Source organism: Macaca mulatta, chromosome 10 (genome assembly GCF_049350105.2).
Source record: "Macaca mulatta isolate MMU2019108-1 chromosome 10, T2T-MMU8v2.0, whole genome shotgun sequence".
In the NCBI taxonomy this organism is placed as follows: domain Eukaryota; kingdom Metazoa; phylum Chordata; class Mammalia; order Primates; family Cercopithecidae; genus Macaca; species Macaca mulatta.
In genome coordinates, this window is record NC_133415.1 from 77,997,357 (window position 1) to 78,017,474 (window position 20,118).

At 38.9% G+C, this 20,118-nt stretch overlaps 1 protein-coding gene across 2 annotated transcripts in view; it reads right to left on the reverse strand.

The window, feature by feature from the left end:
- Nucleotides 1-819: 819 nt before the first annotated feature.
- Nucleotides 820-20,118, reverse strand: part of MCM8 (minichromosome maintenance 8 homologous recombination repair factor) — a 43,742-nt gene continuing 24,443 nt past the window's right edge. The window contains exons 12-18 of one of the 2 annotated variants that reach the window (XM_015149370.3): nucleotides 17,766-17,907; nucleotides 12,313-12,508; nucleotides 10,352-10,571; nucleotides 9,237-9,446; nucleotides 8,020-8,096; nucleotides 1,717-1,906; nucleotides 820-1,114 (exon numbers count right to left, since the gene is read on the reverse strand). In XM_015149370.3, coding sequence (XP_015004856.1) covers nucleotides 1,022-1,114; nucleotides 1,717-1,906; nucleotides 8,020-8,096; nucleotides 9,237-9,446; nucleotides 10,352-10,571; nucleotides 12,313-12,508; nucleotides 17,766-17,907 — 1,128 coding nt within the window. In that variant the 3' untranslated portion in view covers nucleotides 820-1,021. 2 annotated transcript variants of the gene reach the window in all.

A 20,118-nucleotide genomic window follows, 5' to 3' on the forward strand; every position in this document is an offset into this window, starting at 1 on the left:
TTTCTTCCAGTGCCCTGTGTGGCAGCAGTGTCAGCAGCTTCTTCCTTGGTCTAATTCTAAGGCATGGTTTTACAAATTGCTGCTGTAAGCTTACCCTCCTGGTTCACCTGCCTTCTAATAATTCCGTGAGCTAACCAAAATTCTTTCAAAAAACTTCTCCTGCTTAATCAGTCTGTTTCTATTGTTTGCAAGCAAGACTCTATTATAAACTACAGCCTGTAGAATAAATGAGGCCTATTACTAAATGGCTAAAATCAAAAATTGGGGATTTTGTATTTTGACATGGGAAAACTATGAAATTCAAATTTTAGTGTCCATAAATATTTATTGGAACGCAGAATATGTAAATGTTCATTGGTTTATATATTTGTCTGAATGCCTACATTTGATATGCAAAACTATGAAATACACATATAAAAGGCAGGTCAAAAATATAACTATAAAAAATTTATAAGTAATTTTAGCCTTTTGGAGAATTTATTTAACAATTAACACATGGCTACCACTACAATTTTTTTTTTTTTGAGTCAAGAGTTACTCTATTGCCCAGGCTGGAGTGCAGTGAATGGTGTGTTCGTGGCTCACTGTAAGCTCAAACTCCTGGGCTCAAATAATCCTCCTGCCTCAGCCTCACAAGTAGCTGAGACCACAGGGATGTGCCACCACACCCAGCTAAGTTTAATTTTTTTTTTTTTTTTTAAAGAAATGGGGTCTTGCTATGTTGCCCAAGGTTGGTCTCAAACCCTGGTCTTGAGCAATCCTCTCACCTCAGCCTCCTGAATCGCTGTGATTACAGTGTGAGCTACTGCATCTGGAGACTTTATCACTTCTTAAATTAGTTTATTATATTTAACGCTTTTTTCTTATAATACTTTTGGGACATCATTTTTCAGAGAACAGTATTTGAGTGTGTGTGTGTGTGTGTGTGTGTGTGTGTGTGTCTGTGCGCGCACACATATTTTCACTGAGATGGCTTTAATATGCTAATAAACCCAGAAGGCCCTAACTTGGTGAAGTCCTTTTACATAGTTTGAAGCTGGTAAACTTTTGGGCCTTTTTTCAAGAGGTAACCCTGGTCATTTAGTGATCCAATAAAGTTTTCAAAATCAGCAACCTGGAAGAAAACATCAAAAGGTTTAGCCCATTAAGTAACATGTCAAAATATTACTTTTAAAATAAATCTCTCAAACAATAATATGTAACTGTAAAGTTTTGTTGCCAAATAAAATTGTGTTTACTTCTTACAGAGCAAACTGCCTATATTTGAGCTCTGGATTCTATAAAGCCTAGATGAATAAAAAATAAAAATTCCAATAGGCAGATAATATTTTACATTTGTTTCAGGTTAGCTGAAAAACAAAAATCAAACTAACTTTTGAAATTAAGAAGTTAATTTTCCATAATGTAGCACGTTTGAAGTGCTATTACGTTGATTTTCACAAGAACTTTGAAGTAGGAATAGCAGGTATAATCATGTCCATTTAACAGATGAGGGAACTGAGGTTAAAAGATACTAAAATGACTTATCCACAAGAAACTTTCAAAAAAACATACAGACTGTGTCTTACTACAATGTTTCCCTCTATCAAGATGCTGAAAAGCCTTTGAGAAGAAGCAGGTATGAATTTTAAATAAGTAAAAACTGTTTCTGTTCTACTATATATTAATAAGGACCTCCTGAAATTATTACAAAAGAGATTAACTAGTTTAACATACCTGAATGTTTAGTTCTTTGGCAATCTGCCGAAGTTGATGAAATTGAAATATATTATTATAAGTTCTTTCAGCAATGTTGTTGAGAGCAGAAATAAATCTTTTTGCTGTTGACCTGTTGCTCATTCCAGAACCATGCTGGGATCGCTCAAAATCTAGGTTCCCAAATTCATCAGAGTAAGTTCCTAGCATGCTTAAAAAGAAAGGAAGAAAAAAATTACCCAATGTGGCACTGCCATAGAAATTGTTGTCCTGGGCTTTGAGGACAGAAGAAAAATTTGGAAGTAGCCACTAGGCTCACTTAGTAAACATTTCAACATGTGTTTATTGAGTGGCCACTTTGAAATTCACTATGATAAGGATTGATAAGGAATAAAAATATTTTGGACACAATTACTGCTTTTAAGAAACTTCTAAATTTGAAGAGAGAAATGCATAAAAACACAAAATTGATAAACTACAATATAAATACCTGGGACATTCTTTTTGATTCATGAAGAAAAGAAATTCTAAATATAATAAATTTAGACTTTACTGAATAAAAATGCATCCTATCTCCTGGAGCAGCATCTGGCGGCACCAGTATTTTAAATAAAAGGTATTTAAAATACTATAGGAATGAACTAGAAAGGTTATGGTGAGTTGCAGTGATAATGGTTAGATATTAAAGGATGCACCTGTTACTGCCAGATTTCTTCTGCTTCCTCTTATTTTCCCAATATCACCAAGGAAAGAAATACGTACTTGATAGTGAATTTTAGCTAGAAGTCTGAAAACACCAGTTAGAAACACAATTAACCATCCTGTTTAATCCAACTCTATTGCTGATTCCCTGCTTGAACAATGGGATAGCTGTATTTCACAGCCAGAATAACTGGCAAAACTGTTATTTAACCAGGAATTAATTAATTAGTCAAATACATACAGGTCACCTGTTGGGCAATAGGCTTATAGTGGTGAACAAAACAGGTATAATCCCTCCCCTTAAGGAGCATGCAGGAATGATTTTAATGGGTTATAAACAATAAAGCTTCCTTTTGTTCTTTGAGTAGTTAAAAGCCTACGTTATACATAAAAGCCTACATAGGAATGAGTCATTCAAATAAGACTATTAAAAATGATAAAACAGCAAGATGGTGTTTTCCTCTGAAATACAGCATAATCTCTTTTATGATGAACCTCCCATATGCTTGTTTCTCATAAGAAAGTTGTTAAAAATGTTTCGGTTAATAATAATAAGTAACATTTATCTTAATTATATTTATTTACCATAGGCTATCCCACTTAATCCTCCCAGCAATCCTGTGATTTAGGAACTATTTTTATTCCCATTTTATGGATGAAAAAACATTCTTATTAGGTTGGCGCAAGAGTAATAGTGGTTTTTGAAATTTTTTTTTCTTATGGCAAAAACTGCAACTACTTTTGCACCAATCTACACTAAGATTAAAGTGACTCGCCAGAAGTCACTTTATTAGTAAGTGGCATATCTCAGATTTGAATCTGCTACACTGCTTCAGATTTTAAAAAGCTCTGTAAAATATTTGAGCTAGTTTCCTGAAACAGAAAAAAACTCACAGTGATCTCTCACCTTTGAAGGTGGCTCTGTTCTCTTCTGCTACCTCGTGTATTTTCAATTTTAGGAGAAAGCTTATGTCAACTGTTTACTAAATATAAGCATTTAGTTTTTAAAATAAAGCTAAGTGCTCTGGTAACTCAGACAAGCTATGTCACAGTTTAAGAACTTTCTTATTCAACTGTCGGCTTCCCAGTTAAAATGTAATCTTAAAAGGTTTAAAACCACATTAAGGGCAAAAATTGAACAAAGCTGAAGAGATGAAAATCCTGAAATGGAAGATTTAATGAATGAATGAATGATTACTAAGGTCAATTTTACCATCAATGCAGGACATTTACTGAGGGCCTACTTTATGGCAGGCTTGATTCTGGGCCCTGGTAATATACTGGTAAATGAGTCAGATAAGGTCCCTGCTCTCATGAACTAAGGACAGAATGCATGTTAAGCATAACAAACAGGTAATTCATAATCGAATTTCATTGTGTTTCACTGGATCTTGATCTCTACCATGGAAGTAGTGTCAGGTAATTCCAATCAAACTATTTTCTTTTTCCTGAAAATTTTTATGAATGCCAGTAAACACACTAAGACAATTCAGGGAAACAATCTGGTAATGTCATGTGGGTACTGTTTACACTTAATAATAAGACCTCTTTTTTTCAGGGGCCCAGATGTAAACTGATCTGAAACTTGTTCAGATTTACCAAAGCAACTCTGGGAAGCAGTACGAATACAGAGTTCCATGAGTCAACACTTAAGAATTCCTCTTGGACAGGAAAGCACATGCAAACACTGTCCAACATGAGTATTCAGACACGCAGAGAAATCTTATACCAAGTATAAGCCAACCACAAATGGGCAACATAGCATTTTTATTGAAAAGGTAATTATAGCCTAATTTACTCTGCTTAAGCATGATGCTCAGGAGAACTAATCTACCGTGTCCACAGATCAGTGAATTTATTGTGGAGAGACACTAGACAGTTGAGGTGATGTCTGTGGTCTAAGGCCTGCAGAAACTGAGCAATGGTAAAGCCTCAAAAGGAGAATGTTAATTCTGGTTAAGAGAGAAAAGGAGCAGGGTAGTGTACCCCTTAATTTGCTCAACAGATGAACAGTCTACAAAGTAGAAACATGATATTCAGGAGAGCCAGGCACCAGAAGACCCAGAGGTCATTAAAAGGAAAAGGAAATCAGGAGTGGGAATCTCAGCCACACTCCCAAAGGTGGAGTGTTCAAGTGCAGGAAGCAGAGAAAGCAAGATGCACACATCCTAGACTGTAATCACCTTCTCATCATTAAATAAGAAGTACCTATTTTTAGTCTTTGTTTTTGTTATAGGAAAAAAAGTTAAAATAAAAAAATTCTGAAATTTTGGTTGGGTTGTGACTTACTTTCCTAATGGGAAAAAATATCTCTGCTAGGTCAGTCTCTAGTCTGGTCTCTCAGAAAGCCATACCCACAAGAAGTCAGGCAGACAACTAGATTTTGTGGCCATTTTTTTACTTCATATGCTAGCATGCCATGCCCCTAGCAGCAAGTTGTATGAGAAAGTCTAGTAAATTTCTAGACTATCTGGTTGCTTATTAAATGGCAACTGGAGGGTCTCCAACATATATTGAGATCAACTGGAGAGGGACTAAAGCCAGGTTGGCAAAATTTCCAGCTACAAGATCCCTCAAACCCTAGTACTGAATCACATAAAGAGAAAATTGATGGATCAAACACTGTGTGATGCCAGGCGCAGTGGCTCCCACCTGTAATCCCAGCATTTTGGGAGGCCAAGGTGGGCAGATCACCTGAGGTCAGGAGTTCAAGACTAGCCTGGCCAACTTGGCAAAACCCCATCTCTACTAAAAATACAAAAAAATTAGCTGGGCATGGTGGCAGATGCCTATAATCCCCGTTACTCAGGAGGCTGAGGCAGAAGAATCGATTGAACCCGGAGGCAGAGGTTGCAGTAAGCTGAGATCACGCCACTATACTCTCTAGCCTGGATGACAGAGCGAGACTCTGTCTTAAATTAAAAAAAAAAAAAAAAAGAAAAAAGCACTGTGTGATGCCATACCAACAGGATACTTAGACACAGAAGGTGAGTTGTTAGAAATTAGCTGAAAGGGGTCGGGAGTCAATAATTATTAATTTTTCTTATTATGAGGCAGTTACTTTGGTGCCACCAATAAAAAATTAAGAGCTGTCAATTCTAGAATCTTTAAAGCTTTCAAAGACAGCCAGTAGAACCTCACTGCTGCTTACAAACAGACTGAATTAAGGAGAAAGGTTCCTCTTCTTCCATGGACTTCCTGTAAGGGCAGGAAACAAGCTGCAGATGATTGCACCTTCAGGAGGTGACATGGGTGCCCTTCTACCCATATGCATACTTCCAGAGGCAGCAGAGAGAAGACAGCAGCCTCCAGGGATGGGCCAGTACCAGGCTGGGGTCAAAGAGACAACTAGGTAAAGTGTCTCCCTATGAGGAAAAGACAAGAAGAAAAGGATCTGCAGCTAAGACATACTGCACAATTTAGATGGAGGGCATTGAGGACTAGAACATAAAAATTCTTTGAAAAGGGTAATTTTAGAAACTTCTTATCTAGGATGAGATCTGCCAGTTTTTGAGGCCTTCAGTTTATGGTATAACTCAGAGAAAAGGGGATCTGCTCAGCCTCATCTGAATATCAATAAAACTTGCACTATCAGGCCAGGCATGGTGGCTCACACCTATAATCCCAGCACTTTGGGAGGACGAGGCAGGCAGATCACTTAAGGCCAGGAGATGGAGACCATCCTGGTCAACATGGTGTAACCCCGTCTCTACTAAAAATACAAAAATCCGCCAGGTGTGGTGGCATGCACCTGTAGTCCCAGATACTTGGGAGGCTCAGGTAGGAGAATCACTTGAACCCAGGAGGCGCAGGTTGCAGTGAGCCAACATGCACTCCAGCCTGGGCCACAGAGCCAGACTCTGTCTCAAAAAAAAAAAAAAAAAGACTTGCGCTATTGATAGTAAACAGTGTTTATTGAGTGTCCTCTAATGTATTAGAACCCTATTTATCACTTTATAGAGCATCACTGCATGACACCTCAGAGCACAATCCTTTGTGGTGTGTTTTACGGCAGAGGAAACTGAGAAGCAGTGTGTAACTTGCCATGGCAGCTCCAGGTTGGACTCCAGAGCCCTTGCTCTTCCAGCTATGCTGCACTTTTGTTCACAGCCAAAGGGGAATAGCTGGGCAAAACCACCTGGTTCTGACACGACGCAAGCCCCAGAATCAGCAGCTACTAGGACAAAAGAATTCATCTACCTTAGAAGAATCAGAAATTACTTAACAAAGTAAGATAAATAATTTCATCTTCAATATATTTTTTGGTCTTGGAAAAGTAGATTCCTAACAGATATGTATTTTCATTGCTATGAGAGGATATTAAAAATGGATTTTAAATGAAAAAAACAAGGTATAGTATGTATATGGTATGTTGTTATAGTTACCATTTGTCTACAAAGAGGAAAAAAGAATATATAGATACATAGTCACACAAAAAACTGCTAATAATTGCCACTGGCTAGCAGGAAGAACGGGGTAGCTATTAAATAAGCAGAGTAGGAGGAAACTTTTTCCACTATATACTTTTTTTTTTTAGGCTCGAGTACAGTGGCACAATCTCAGCTCACTGCAACCTCCGCCTCCCAGGTTCAAGCAATTCTCCTGCCTCAGCCTCCCAAGTAATTGGGATTACAGGCGCTCACCACCATGCCTGGCTAATTTTTTGTATTTTTAGTAGAGACGGGGTTTCACCATGTTGCCCAGGCTGTTCTCGAACTCCTGACCTCAGGTGATCCACCTGCCTCAGCCTCCCAAAGTGCTGGGATTACAGGTGTGAGCCACTGTGTCCGACCTATACTTTTTGAACTTTGGAATTTTGAAGCTTATGAAAGTATGGACCTATTAAAAAATTTTTTAGCTGGAATAAAAAACCTACCTAAAATAACATTTCTGATTTTTAAAAGTCTATGTCTAAGGTAAACATATATGCTCAATTAATTTTTCTTTTCTACCTTCTAGGAATCATTATCTACTAAATGATATAAAATGCAAAGGATACAATTTACCAATATTTATCAAAAACCTATAGTATTTACTGTTGAACCCAGAAATATCACTTCTGAGAATTTATCATGTAGGTGTACAACTTACCCACGTATATAGTATCTTACATAGAACATTACTCACTGTAGCATTATTTAAAAGCACAAGAATGGAAAATATCTATGTGTCAAAAGGGAACTGATCAAATATACTATATAGTATATCTACACTATAGAATACTCTGTAGCTATAAAAAAAGAATCTCTAATAAGAAAAGATCTCTGAATATATTGTTAAAATTCAAAACTGATACAGAAGAGTATAATCGGTAGACTATTTATGGAAAAGCAATGGGTTTCTGGGTGAAGGGCGAGTAGGTGGTAAATAGCACAGGAGCTAGCTCTTCTCCAATAGGTTTTGGAACTGATTATAGCACTATGTAAATGTATTACTCATTCAAAAAAATTTTTAAGATTATTTACACAGTGAGAAATATTTTAAACTAAGAAACGATACTCTGTTCAGGAGGAAAATAAGTGACCCAATGGGCTAAATAAAAGCAGCCTTGGCCTATTGCCTAATTTGAGATGGGAAGATAACTGGTATTTCATTTAAAACTATTTGAAATTTTTATCTTACCTATATTTCATAATTTCCACTATATCCTCAGCATCTTCTTTGGTTGCTTCCTCTCTCAATTCCAACCTTGCTCGTGCCTTTAAAAGAAAACACCATTTTCAGATGACAAAAGATGAATATATTTACCACAGTATGTCTAAGCTTTACTTCATTTACTAATTTTACACAAAAACTGACCTTTAGGTGAGGAAGGTCATAACATCAGAAGTCAAAATATGAAAATAATTCTCTGGGCTGGCGGTGGTGGCTCACGCCTATAATCCCAGCACTTTGGGAGGCCAAGGTGGAAAGATCACTTGAGCCCAGGAGCTCGAGACCAGCCCGGGCAACAAAGTGAGGACCTGTCTCTACAAAAAAATTTTAAAATTAGCTGGGTGCGGTGGTGTATGCCCAGCTACTACTTGGGAGGCTGAGGTGGGAGGATCGCTTGAGTCTGGGAGGAGAGGCTGCAATAAGCCTTGATCATGCCACTGCACTCCAGCCTAGGTGACAGAGGGAGACCCTGACTCAGGGCAAAAAAAATAAAATAAAATCTGAAACCTTGACTATGAAATTACAACTCACTTAAAATAAGGATAAAACTCGTTTTTACTTATTAATGTATCTTTCTCAGTATTCATTTCAGGAGATTGGATGATAAAATACACTTGGTTTTCCCTTGCCTTTTGCTTTTAGGAAATCATGCCTAACCAATATGGTAAAACAACAAAGAGGAGTTAATCAGATTTTAGGAGCTAGAAGTCCAAACTCTAAGCTAGCTAATCTTAACTGCTGGAGTTCTTTTAGTATTTCACAACTGTGAATAGATATTACTACTGTTAAAAACACAGGCACTATCCTTGTGAACCTGTCATGTAATAAAATAAAATACTCAAGATACCTGACACATTCCGTGTTCCCATATACTCAACTTGGGATCTCAGAATCCTAGTTAACCTAACCACTTTTCAGACATTCCAGGAGTCTCCTAAGAGTCAGTCAAAGAAAAACAAAAGTTGCATGCTAAGTAATCGATTGTATGACTAGAAAGAAGTAGCTATACTTTGATATGTTACAGACATGACAAAATCTTTTTAAAAACTTTCATCCATCCATTTCTAACGTCTCTCAATAGAAAGAAAAACGGAGTCAGTTATGCAGACAATACTTCAAAAGAGAAGTCAAGGCACACCCTTCCCCTTTAAGCCAAAAAAGCAAGACCATAAAAAGAAACAAACCTCTGTCAGACGAATCAAAGATTCCAGCTGCCTGGTAGTGATTGGTGAGCTATTTAACCTCTGGCTCTGTTTCCGGAGCTCAAGGTAAAAATCTTGAAGAACTTGAGCAGCTTCTTTGGATAGCCTTGGGTACACATACTGTCGAGCATAGCCAATGTACTTTCTCAATAGCTGGTGGGGAATGGGATCTATTGTTTCTCCAGGAACCACCTGAAGCATGATTAAAAGGCCCAAGATAACAAAGATAAGTGGCAAAAAAAATCTTTCTGCTAAAATAACTTGTTTAGGCCAGGTGCAGTGGCTCACGCCTGTAGTCCCTGCACTTTGGGAGGCCAAGGAAGACACATCACCTGAGGTCAGGAGTTCAAGACCAGCCTGGCCAACACAGCAAAACCCCATCTCTACTAAAAATACAAAAATTAGCCGGGTGTAGTGGCACGCGCCTGCAGTCCCAGCTACTTGGGAGACTGAGGCAGGAGAATCTCTTGAACCCGGGAGATGGACGTTGCAGTGAGCCAAGATCACACCACTGCACTCCAGCCTGGGCGACAGAGTGAGACTATGTCTCAAAATACATAAGTAACTTGTTTAGACAAATACACAATTCTAAAAGACTCTCCAAATCAACCAAACACTTTATCTGACTTAGATTCCTTTTTTTTTTTTTTTTTTTTTTTGAGACGGAGTCTCTCTCTGTCACTGAGGCTGGAGTACAGTGGTGTGATCTCAGCTCACTGCAACCTCTGCCTACTAGGTTCAAGCAATTCTCCTGCCTCAGCCTCCTGAGTAGCTGGGATTACAGGCACACGCCACTACACCCAGCTGATTTTTGTATTTTTAGTAGAGACAGGGTTTCATCATGTTGGCCAGGATGGTCTTGATCTCTTGACCTCGTGATCTGCCTGCCTCGGCCTCCCACAGTGCTGGGATTACAGGTATGAGCCACTGCGCCAGGCTGACTTAGATTATTTCAAATGAAGTTTACATAAACTCTAGTATTGAAATATTAAAAAGTTCTGATTTTAAAAGTTTATATCCTGCTCTACAATAAGCCACACACTGAACTTTGACTTTCAAACAGAACCAAACTGAATAAGGAGAAGAAACATTTATACCTTTAGTCTTTCTGATAATGGTTTCTCAGAAACTACTTCAAGTACCAAAGTATTTGAATCTTGACTATTCGTACGAGCTACTGTGACACTGCTAATGGTTCTCTGCTTTCCAGCTCTTATTGCAATCACATGTTCAGAGAGTAAGTGATCATGATGCTCATTTGGAGTATCTAACAGGATAAAGACCAAATCAAATCTGGATAGTAGTGCACTCCCCATTCTACGAAGCATGAAAGAAAGAAGAAACAATGATTGGAATCAAAAGGAAAAACAAGAAAATTGTTTACTCACTTGTTTACTACTCAAGTTCCATGCAGAACTTGAAAAACCAAGATTTAGGTTAAAGAAATAAGCAAATAGCTTCCTGGATTTGATGTATCCACCCACTGCAACACGGGCACAAGAATTACATGTATCTACCCTGGGTAGATTGAGGACATGGCCCTTTCTCACACCACCAAACCCACTGAATTCTTCTTTATGTCCTATTATCACTAATTAGCAATACTGCTACATGACATATCAGAGGTTAGCTAGTTCAGTACTTTGTTCATGATACCATTAAAAAACAAAATCTAAGTCCCCTGGATTTTTGTTCAATAGATCTTTCTGATTTTTCTAATATAGCACTCTGTCATTTTACTAAAGAAAAACTACTAGTAGGTCGACTTTTTTGGTGGTGGTGGTAAATACCCTAAATCTCCAAGTACCAATTGTGTATTTCACTATGTATCAAAGACTGTTTCTATATTGATACATTATTAAACAACAGGAAATTAACTCCACTCCCACTAGGCTTAAGGCTCTAATTTTTTAGGAGGCACTCTTTTGTCTTTTTCTCACTTTTGTATCACTTATTTTTCCTTTTCCACACATTTTGTCCAAGAGGTACAGAATGAATTAGAAGAGAAAACACAGATATAAACATTGTTTTTGAAAAAAGCGGGATCACACAACATATTTAAGTATGTTAATGTGCTCTTCTCACTTAATAGTACAGCACAGACATGTTCCCCCATTAGTACATACAAAGCCATTTTTGTTCTCATAATCACTACAGTCTTACTATAGTTTTAAGGTGTTTCCAATTTTTGGCAGCAATAATGCTGCAATACCATGCTACAAACCTATCATTGTGCACTTGTATGACTATTTCTGTGAACAGTAGTCCTAAAAGTAGAGTGGCTATAACAAACAGAATGTGCATTTAGAATTGTGATTAACATACCAAGGGATCCTTCAAAATAATAAATTGTGTATGTGAGAAACAATTTCTTTTTTTTTCTTTGACATGGAGTCTCACTCTTGTCACCCAGGCTGGAGTGTGGTAGCACAATCTCAGCTCACTGCAACCTCCACCTCCTGGGTTCAAGCAATTCTGCCTCAGCCTCCCAAGTAGCTGAGATTACAGGCGGCTGCCATCACGACTGGCTAATTTTTGTATTTTTACTAGAGACGGGTTTTTGCCATGTTGGCCAGGCTGGTCTCAAACTCCTGACTTCAGGTGATCCAACCGCCTCAGCCTCCCAAAGTGCTGGAATTACAGGCGTGAGTCACCCGCCCAGCCAGTGAGAAACCATTTCCACACTACTTTGCCAATAATGATTAATATTTAAAATGTTTGCCAATCTGGTGGATCTCACTGGTACTTCATTGTTTTCCAGCCTCCCAAAGTGCTAGGATTACAGGCGTGAGCCACTCGCCCAGCCATAGAGAAACCATTTCCACACTACTTTGCCAATAATGATTAATATTTAAAATGTTTGCCAATCTGGTGGATCTCACTGGTACTTCATTGTTTTACTTTGCAGTGTTTAAGCACATTTTTGTGCATTTATTGGACATCTGTAACTACTGTGAATATCCATGTATTTCCCATATAGTTCTGTGAACTATTTCTTTTTCTTATTGAATTAGAGTGATTCAATATATTAAAGGTCTAAATATTTGAAGAGACTTACTTTAAATTCTCAGAAACTGTTTTGGCTTTATTGTAATGTCCTCCAACTGGATTTGCAGCAGCAATAATGGAAGTTCTTGCAGGAAGGCTACACACCACACCAGCCTTAGCCAGACTAATACTTTGCTGCTCCATGGCTTCCAACAAGGCTTGATGTTGATTCCCCATCTTATCAAATTCATCGATTCCACAAATACCTACAATCAAAGTAGAATAATGCAGACAAAAACATTTTTTCTTTGGTCGAGTTCCAAATTTTATGGGATAGAAATTGTTTGACAATAATTATTGCCATTTGTTTCAGCAGTTAAAATTATAAAATGTCATACAATGGAGAATTACTGTTTGTTTCACCACAAGTAACACATTTGTCTTATTTAACTAAGTTTTCTGTAATAGTTATTCCTTTAGCATTTTTCATACGCAAGGCACTGTGTTGTGAGGATTACAAAAATGAAGAGGAGGTAAGAGTAACCCTCAAAACGTTTAAGTACTTAAATTCAAACGGGTGAGATTTTACACACACACACACACACACACACACACACTTTATTAAGTATACTTCAAAACACATATAATAAGTTTATTATGTTTAATAAGTATATTTCAAAACCTATACCAGGTATTGTCTATACACTTCTATGCACTTATAGGGAAATAACTTAACCTCTTTAAACATAATACAATGCACCACCACTAACTAAAGGCACTGTATGTACCAGGAATGTCATGTCTATTGCATTAAGTTATTGGAGATTCTCTAACATTACCTTGTAATATTTTTCTTCCTTTCTCCCCATACCAGTTAGGTTAGTATCTGGGGGTCACATCTGAAGGGCTTTGCTGTGGTTAAACCCCTCCGTATCTACTCTACACCCAAGTAAGCCTTGCTAGCACAGAGGAGTATATGGAAAATAACTGCTGATTAGTCTTTTTGACCCCCAGCTGCTAACCTAACTGGTATGGGGAGCAGGGAAGACAAATAATACAAGATAATGTTAGAGAGTCCCCAATAACTTGTGCAATAGACATGACATTCTTGGTACATTCAGTGCCTTTAGTTTATTTCAACAGATTTTATTCTATCCTTGAATCCATTTCTGGTTTCATGTTTGGGTTTTCTACTTCACAGAACCAATTATGTTGAATTTCCTTTGTTCTCTGTTACTTCCCCTCTAATTGCATTAAGCTTTGTTCTTTTGCATTCACTGTGATTATCTCAAGCCTCTCCTCTTTATAATTTCTCATTCAGCAGTGTCAATTTTACATATTAGTTTAATAACATTGTTAGTCATCAATTTGTCTCTCACATCCTTATCTTTTTGTTTTGAGCTATTTCATTAAATTTATGTTCTTATCAAACATGAAACACGGGAAATTTTCATTTGTTCCTTAGATTATAATTTTGTCTAGAGTGAGGTCTTTTATTGGGCATATTAAATGTCTTTCTTTCTTCCTACGTTATTTCTTCATAGCTGCTATGCTGTCTCTTTATCTTGCTCATGTATAACAATGGCTGCTCTGTCCAAACCTATTTTTTCCAACACAGTATACATGAATTCTTGTCAATACTCTTTTCCCAATGTAATTTCGTCCCATTTTTTCCTTTCCAGCTACAGTTTGCACTTTTCGGTAACCTAAATGATTTAGGAGGGGGAAGCAAGGGGGGGCTTTGTTGAACTTTGTGCCACTTTTCTTGCTGATCTCTCTTCTGAGGGTTTACCCCCCTCTGTTGGGAATGTGTCCCATATTCATGGCAGGGGATCCCAGTGCATTAGCCTGTTCCTGCTGTTCAGTGTGGAGCTCTGGGACATAGTGAGCCTTCCCTGCCTGTGCTAAGATCCTAGCAGTGGTATACTTATAGGCTTTATCTCCACCTTTCCCTGGGCTGTCTATTGCTCTGTCTGCCTATACCTCTCTGGATTCACGGTATTACTGGAAATTATCAAGATTGCTAATACAGTTCCTCAGAGATGGGGATGGGGTAGGAACAAAGTCAAGCTACTCCCTACTCTGGCTGTCACTGTTCAAAGTGGAAAGCAGGAGCTGGCAAGCCTTTTCTGCAAAGATGCAGAAGTACATATTTTAAGTTTCACAGGCCATGCACAATCTTACATATTCTTGGGCTTTTCTGTTTGTTTGTTTGTACTTTACAATCTTTTAAAAATATAAAAGCCAGTTTTAGCTTGTGGACTGTACTAAAACAGGCTGCTGGCTGGTTTGACCTATAGACCAAAGTTTACTGACCCCTTGTTTTAAAGCATAAAACATAAACTTTGAATTTTTTTTTTTCTTTTGAGAGACAGAGTTTCGTTCTGTTACCAAGGCTGGAGTACAGTGGCACCATCATGTCTCACTGCAACCTCCATGTCCTTGGTTCAAGCGATTCTTGTGCCTCAGCCACCTGAGCAGCAGGGATTATAGGCATGTGCCACTTCACCCAGCTAATTTTTGTATTTTTAGTAGAGATGGGATTTTGCCATGTTGGCCAGGCTGGTCTGAAACTCATGGTCTCAAGTGCTCCGCCCGCCTTGGCCTCCCAAAGTACTGGCATTAAAATTTTTTTAAAAAACCTCCAAATCACCTTCTACTTCTAGTTAATGAAAAGTTGCATGGTTTCATGAGTATCATCTTTTTATTACTATATTTTACCTGGTACTTAGCAAAGATATTCTCACTTCTGATGAGCTATATAATAACCAGATACATGTTTTTGGTATTTATTTATTCAGCAAATATTTACTGGATATAAATGCAATAAACGTATAAATTCAATAAACTGAATGCCTTCTATATAAAAGTACTATGTTCTAGGCATGCCGGGTATGGCAGTGAAAAGACAAAATTCCCTGCTCCTGTGAAGCTTACGTTCTACTCAGCCAATACGGGGGGTAGGCAATAAAAAAAGTAAATAATATAGAAGGTAAAAAGTGCTATGGAAGGAAAAAGTAGATTAGGGTAAGGAAAATAAGGTCTGCTAAGGTGGCAGCAGGGCAGGAGAGGTTATAAGTTAAAATACAGTATTTAGGGAAGGCCTCACTGGGATCAGGACAGTTGAGCAAAACATGAAGGGGGAAAGAAAACAAGCCTTTGCAGCTCTATCTGGGGTAAGAACATTCCAGGCAAACGGAACAGCAAGTACAAAGGCCCTTATGAGGAAATGTGACTGCCTGGTGTGCTGGTGGTGTCCAAGGTAGAGCCGCCAGTGGAGCTAGAGAAGACGAAACATGGGAAGCAGCAGATAAGGAGGCAAAAGAGGTGAAACGCCAGAACATGAATGGCCCTGGACCACTCTCAAGACTTTGGCTTTCACTCTGAGCAAGATGGGCAGTTACTGGAGGGTTGTGAGCAAAAGAGTAACATAATCTAATTTTTAATGAGATTACTGTATTAAAAATAACAGGAAGGGGTAAGGGTGTTTGCAGGTATGCCAATTAGGAGATTACAGTAATAATCCACGTGAGACATGATGGTGCCATGGACCAGGGTAATGAAGAAGTGGTTAGATAGCGGATATATTTTGACAGTAGAGTCAACAAGATTTGCTGACAGATTAATATGGGGTATGAGAAAAAGTCAAGGATGGCTCCATGTTCTCTGATTTGAGCAATTAGAATGAGAGAGTTGTCATTTACTGAGATGAGGAAGACTGTGAAAATAGATTTGAAAGGCGAAATCAGGATTTTAATTTTAGACATGTTAAGTTTGAGAAATCTGTGGAGATACTGTGTAGACAATAAGAAGTATGTGCCTGATATTTAAGGGAAAAGAGATTATAAATTTAGAATTTTTCACAGATAGGTAGGTAAAGCCAATGAAACAATACAAGATCACCAAGAAGGTAAATACAGATCTAGAAGACAAAAGGTCCAAGAACTACACCTAAATTAACAACAAGTAAGAGGGTGTGGAGATGAAGAACCAGTAAAGACTGCGAAAGAAGTAAAGAATGAAGTAAAGTGGCCTGGAAACCAACGAGAGTTAAAGGGTCTCAAGTAGGAGGGAGTGATTAACTGTGTCAAATGTGGCTACTAGGTCCTGGGTTCAGAAAAGTGGAAGTCACTGGAAAACCAGGAGTGAACAACCTTAACTTGACTGGAATCTGGGCACTGCCTGACAGGAACATGTTTTTCCAGTAAGGTGAAGGCATCACAAAGAGAAACCTACGTGGCAAAGCCCAGTGTAGAGGTTTCTTCTTGCTGGGCCCTATGCCTGGATTTCTTATTACCTATCACTCAAATCCTCAAAAAAAACAATGAGTTGGTTTACAATACGGCAAAACTATTCATTCTAAAGTAGGCCAGGTGCGGTGGCTCATGCCTGTAGCCTGTAATCTCAGCACTTTGGGTGGTGAGGTGGGCGGATCACTTGAGGCCAGGAGTTTAAGACCAGCCTGGCCAACATGGTGAAACCCCGTCTCTACTAAAAATACAAAAATTAGCTGGATGTGGTCATGCACACCTGTAATCCCAGCTACTCAGGAGGCTGAGGCACCAGAATGGCTTGAACCTGGAAGGCAGAGGTTGCAGAAAGCTGAGATTGCACCACTGCACTCCAGCCTGGGTGACAGAGCGAGACTGTCTCATAAAAAGAACAAAACATCTAAAGTAACAGCTCTAATCTTTTTTTTTTTTGAGACAAGTCTCGCTCTGTCTCCCAGGCTGGAGTGCAGCGGCCCGATCTCGGCTCATTGCAAGCTTCGCCTCCTGGGTTCATGCCATTATCCTGCCTCAACCTCCCGAGTAGCTGGGACTACAGGGGCCCGCCACCATGCCCGGCTAATTTTTCTGTATTTTTAGTAGAGACGGGGTTTCACCGTGTTAGCCAGGATGGTCTCGATCTCCTGACCTCGTGATCCGCGCGCCTCGGCCTCCCAAAGTGCTGGGATTACAGGCGTGAGCCACCGCGCCTGGCCGCTAACAGCTCTAATCTCTTATTGCAAGTCCTCTGTGAGCCAGGGATGACATCCACCTTTTTGTCAGCGCCAAGATTTTTAAACTATTTAGAGCTAAATAATAGTAATGCATTCAACAAGTATTTACTATGCCCCTATGTACTAGGCAATGGGAACATGGCAGTCAACAAGACATCCAAATCCCATCCTACAGGGAGCTTACTATAAAGCTTCAAAACAGGCTTTAGAAAAAAAGATCACAAACGTGACAAGTGGTATGAAATGGGATGGGTAGGGAACTATACATATTTATCTGATTTTTACATATACTTGTATCTGCTATAAGATTCTGAAAATGAATGACATTAAGTACAGTTTCAATTCTGTAGTATAAAAATGATGATACTGCATTTCCAATGATTATTTCTGACAGTGTCAACTTACTGGTTAGGACTGTGCTATCTATATGTCTCTTAAACAGAATGTAAAGAAATTAACTGAAAAGGAAAAGGCTTTTTAAGAAGTACCAGAATCACTAGTTATTCCCTTTGGTTTCTCACCTTGATCACCAAGTACCAGGGCACCAGCTTCCAAAGCAAAATCTCCAGAGGAACTATCTTTTGAAAGAGTTACCGTCAGACCAGAGGTCGTCGTGGTGTTACCACAAACATACACGCCACGTGGAGCAACATTGCATGCTGCCTAAGGAAACAAAAAGTTTAAGGGAATCATCCAAAGTAAAAGGGAAGTAATAGCTAACAGCAGTTGCTCACAGACGTTAGGTACATGCTAGGTATTCTTTTAAGAGCTTTACTGTACAAGGTGCACCATCACCATCAGAGGAAGGTATTATTATATCCTGATTTACTGATGTCAAAACCAAGGCCAACAAAGAGTGAATGAGGAACCACACAGCTATGAAAGTGGAAAGTCAGGATTCAATCAAACCCAGGCAGTCAGATTCTGAAGTCTGTGGTCATATAAATACTCAACACAATTCTAATTTATCCTTCATTTTCTAGTTCGAAAAGCAAAAACATGAGTACCAATTTTAATTTTGAAGGTTCCAATGCTTCTTTAAACATCAGGTAATAAAATGGCTTAATACATGCTCACCTTCTGAGCAAACATGCTATAATAGGCCAGAAAAGTAAAAAGCACAAGAGTTAAAAGCATAGCTCTCTGCAGTCAGGCAGATGTGTTTAAATCGTGGCTCCACCATGCACCAGCTGTGTGGCTCTCAGACCTCTCTGAGCCTCAGCTTCCTTATGTTTTATCACAGCATTGCCCTGAACAATAAATGAAATCATGTATGCAAGGCACTTGATTTGGTACCTGGCACATAAGGCTTGAACGGCTTGAACCTGGAAGGCAGAGGTTGCAGAAAGCTGAGATAGTATTCACATCTCAAACACCCACTGTTATCTTATGCTGCTGGCTCAATAAATAAATAGTAATTACCATTATTTTTGTTACTTACATAGTCTTTCTGAGAAACCTTATAACACACAGAAGATCATGATTTACTAGGTAGTCAGAAGAAAACACAATTAAAAATACAAAGTAAATGGTTCACAACGGTTGGTGTTAGCCTAATTTTTATTTTGTTTTGTTATATTTATTTATTTATTTATTATTTTTAAGACAGGGTCTTACTCTGTTGTCCAGGCTGGAGTGCAGTGGCACAATCCTAGCTCACAGCAACCTTGAACTCCGGGGCTCAAGTGATCGTCCTGCCTCAACTTCCCTAGTAGCTGGGACTACAGGAGCATGCCACCGTGACTGACTAATTAATTTTTTGTAGAAACAAGGTCTCACTATGTTGCCCAGGCTGTTCTAAAACTTCTAGGCTCAAGTGATTCTCCCACTTCAGCCTCCTGAGTAGCTGGGACTACAGGCACATGCCATCACACCTAATGTTTTTTTAATTGTTTTTAAAGACGGGATCTCACTATATTGTCCAGCTTGGTCCTCCTGCCTCAGCCTCCCAAAGTGTTGAGATTACAGGCATGAGCCACTGCACCCTGCCTGTTAGTCTCGTTTTTAAAAATCCTGGCTTAGTGTGGCTTAGATGTCATAATCTATGCTATTCAGAATGTTTAATTTCCACTAATATTACAGATTCTATTTTTAAATTGAGCCAAAAGCATTATTCCAGGTCTGAAAAACAAGAAAAACTGCCAGTGTAACTTCTTGGTATTAACACTTTCAATACCACTACATATATTTTAGAACAACTATCTGCCAAGAAACATTGGGAAAAAAAAAAAAAAAGAGCAAAAAAAGGAAGTTTTATATACTGCAAACAATATGTATAAATTATGAGATGTGTACAGATAAGACACTCCAGGGGTTAAAGCAGGCTCCCACCTATAATTCACTAATTCCAAAGTTACACACACACACGTGTACACCACCACAAAAGACAGAAAAAAAAGTTGTAACAATTCAGATCCCCACATGCATCTTTTCCGACATATTCTAAATATACTGTTTTCTTTTCTTTTCTTTTTTTTTTTTTTTTTTTTGAGACGGAGTCTTGCTCTGTTTCCCAGGCTGGAGTATAGTGGCACAGTCTGGGCTCACTGCAACCTCCACCTCTCGGGTTCAAGTGATTCTCCTGCCTCAGCCTCCTGAGGAGCTGGGATTACAGGCGCCCGCCACCACGCCCAGCTAGTTTTTGTGTTTTTAGTAGAGACGGGATTTCACCATGTTGGTCAGGCTGGTCTCGAACTCCTGACCTTGTGATCCACCCCCCCCCCCTTTTTTTTTTAACACAAGGTCTTGCTCTATTGCCCAGGCTGGGGTGCAGTTGCACAACCATGGCTCCCGGCATTCTCCAACTCCTAGGCTCAAGCAATCCTCCTGCTGCAGCCTCCGGAGTAGCAGGGACTACAGGTGTGCGCTACCATG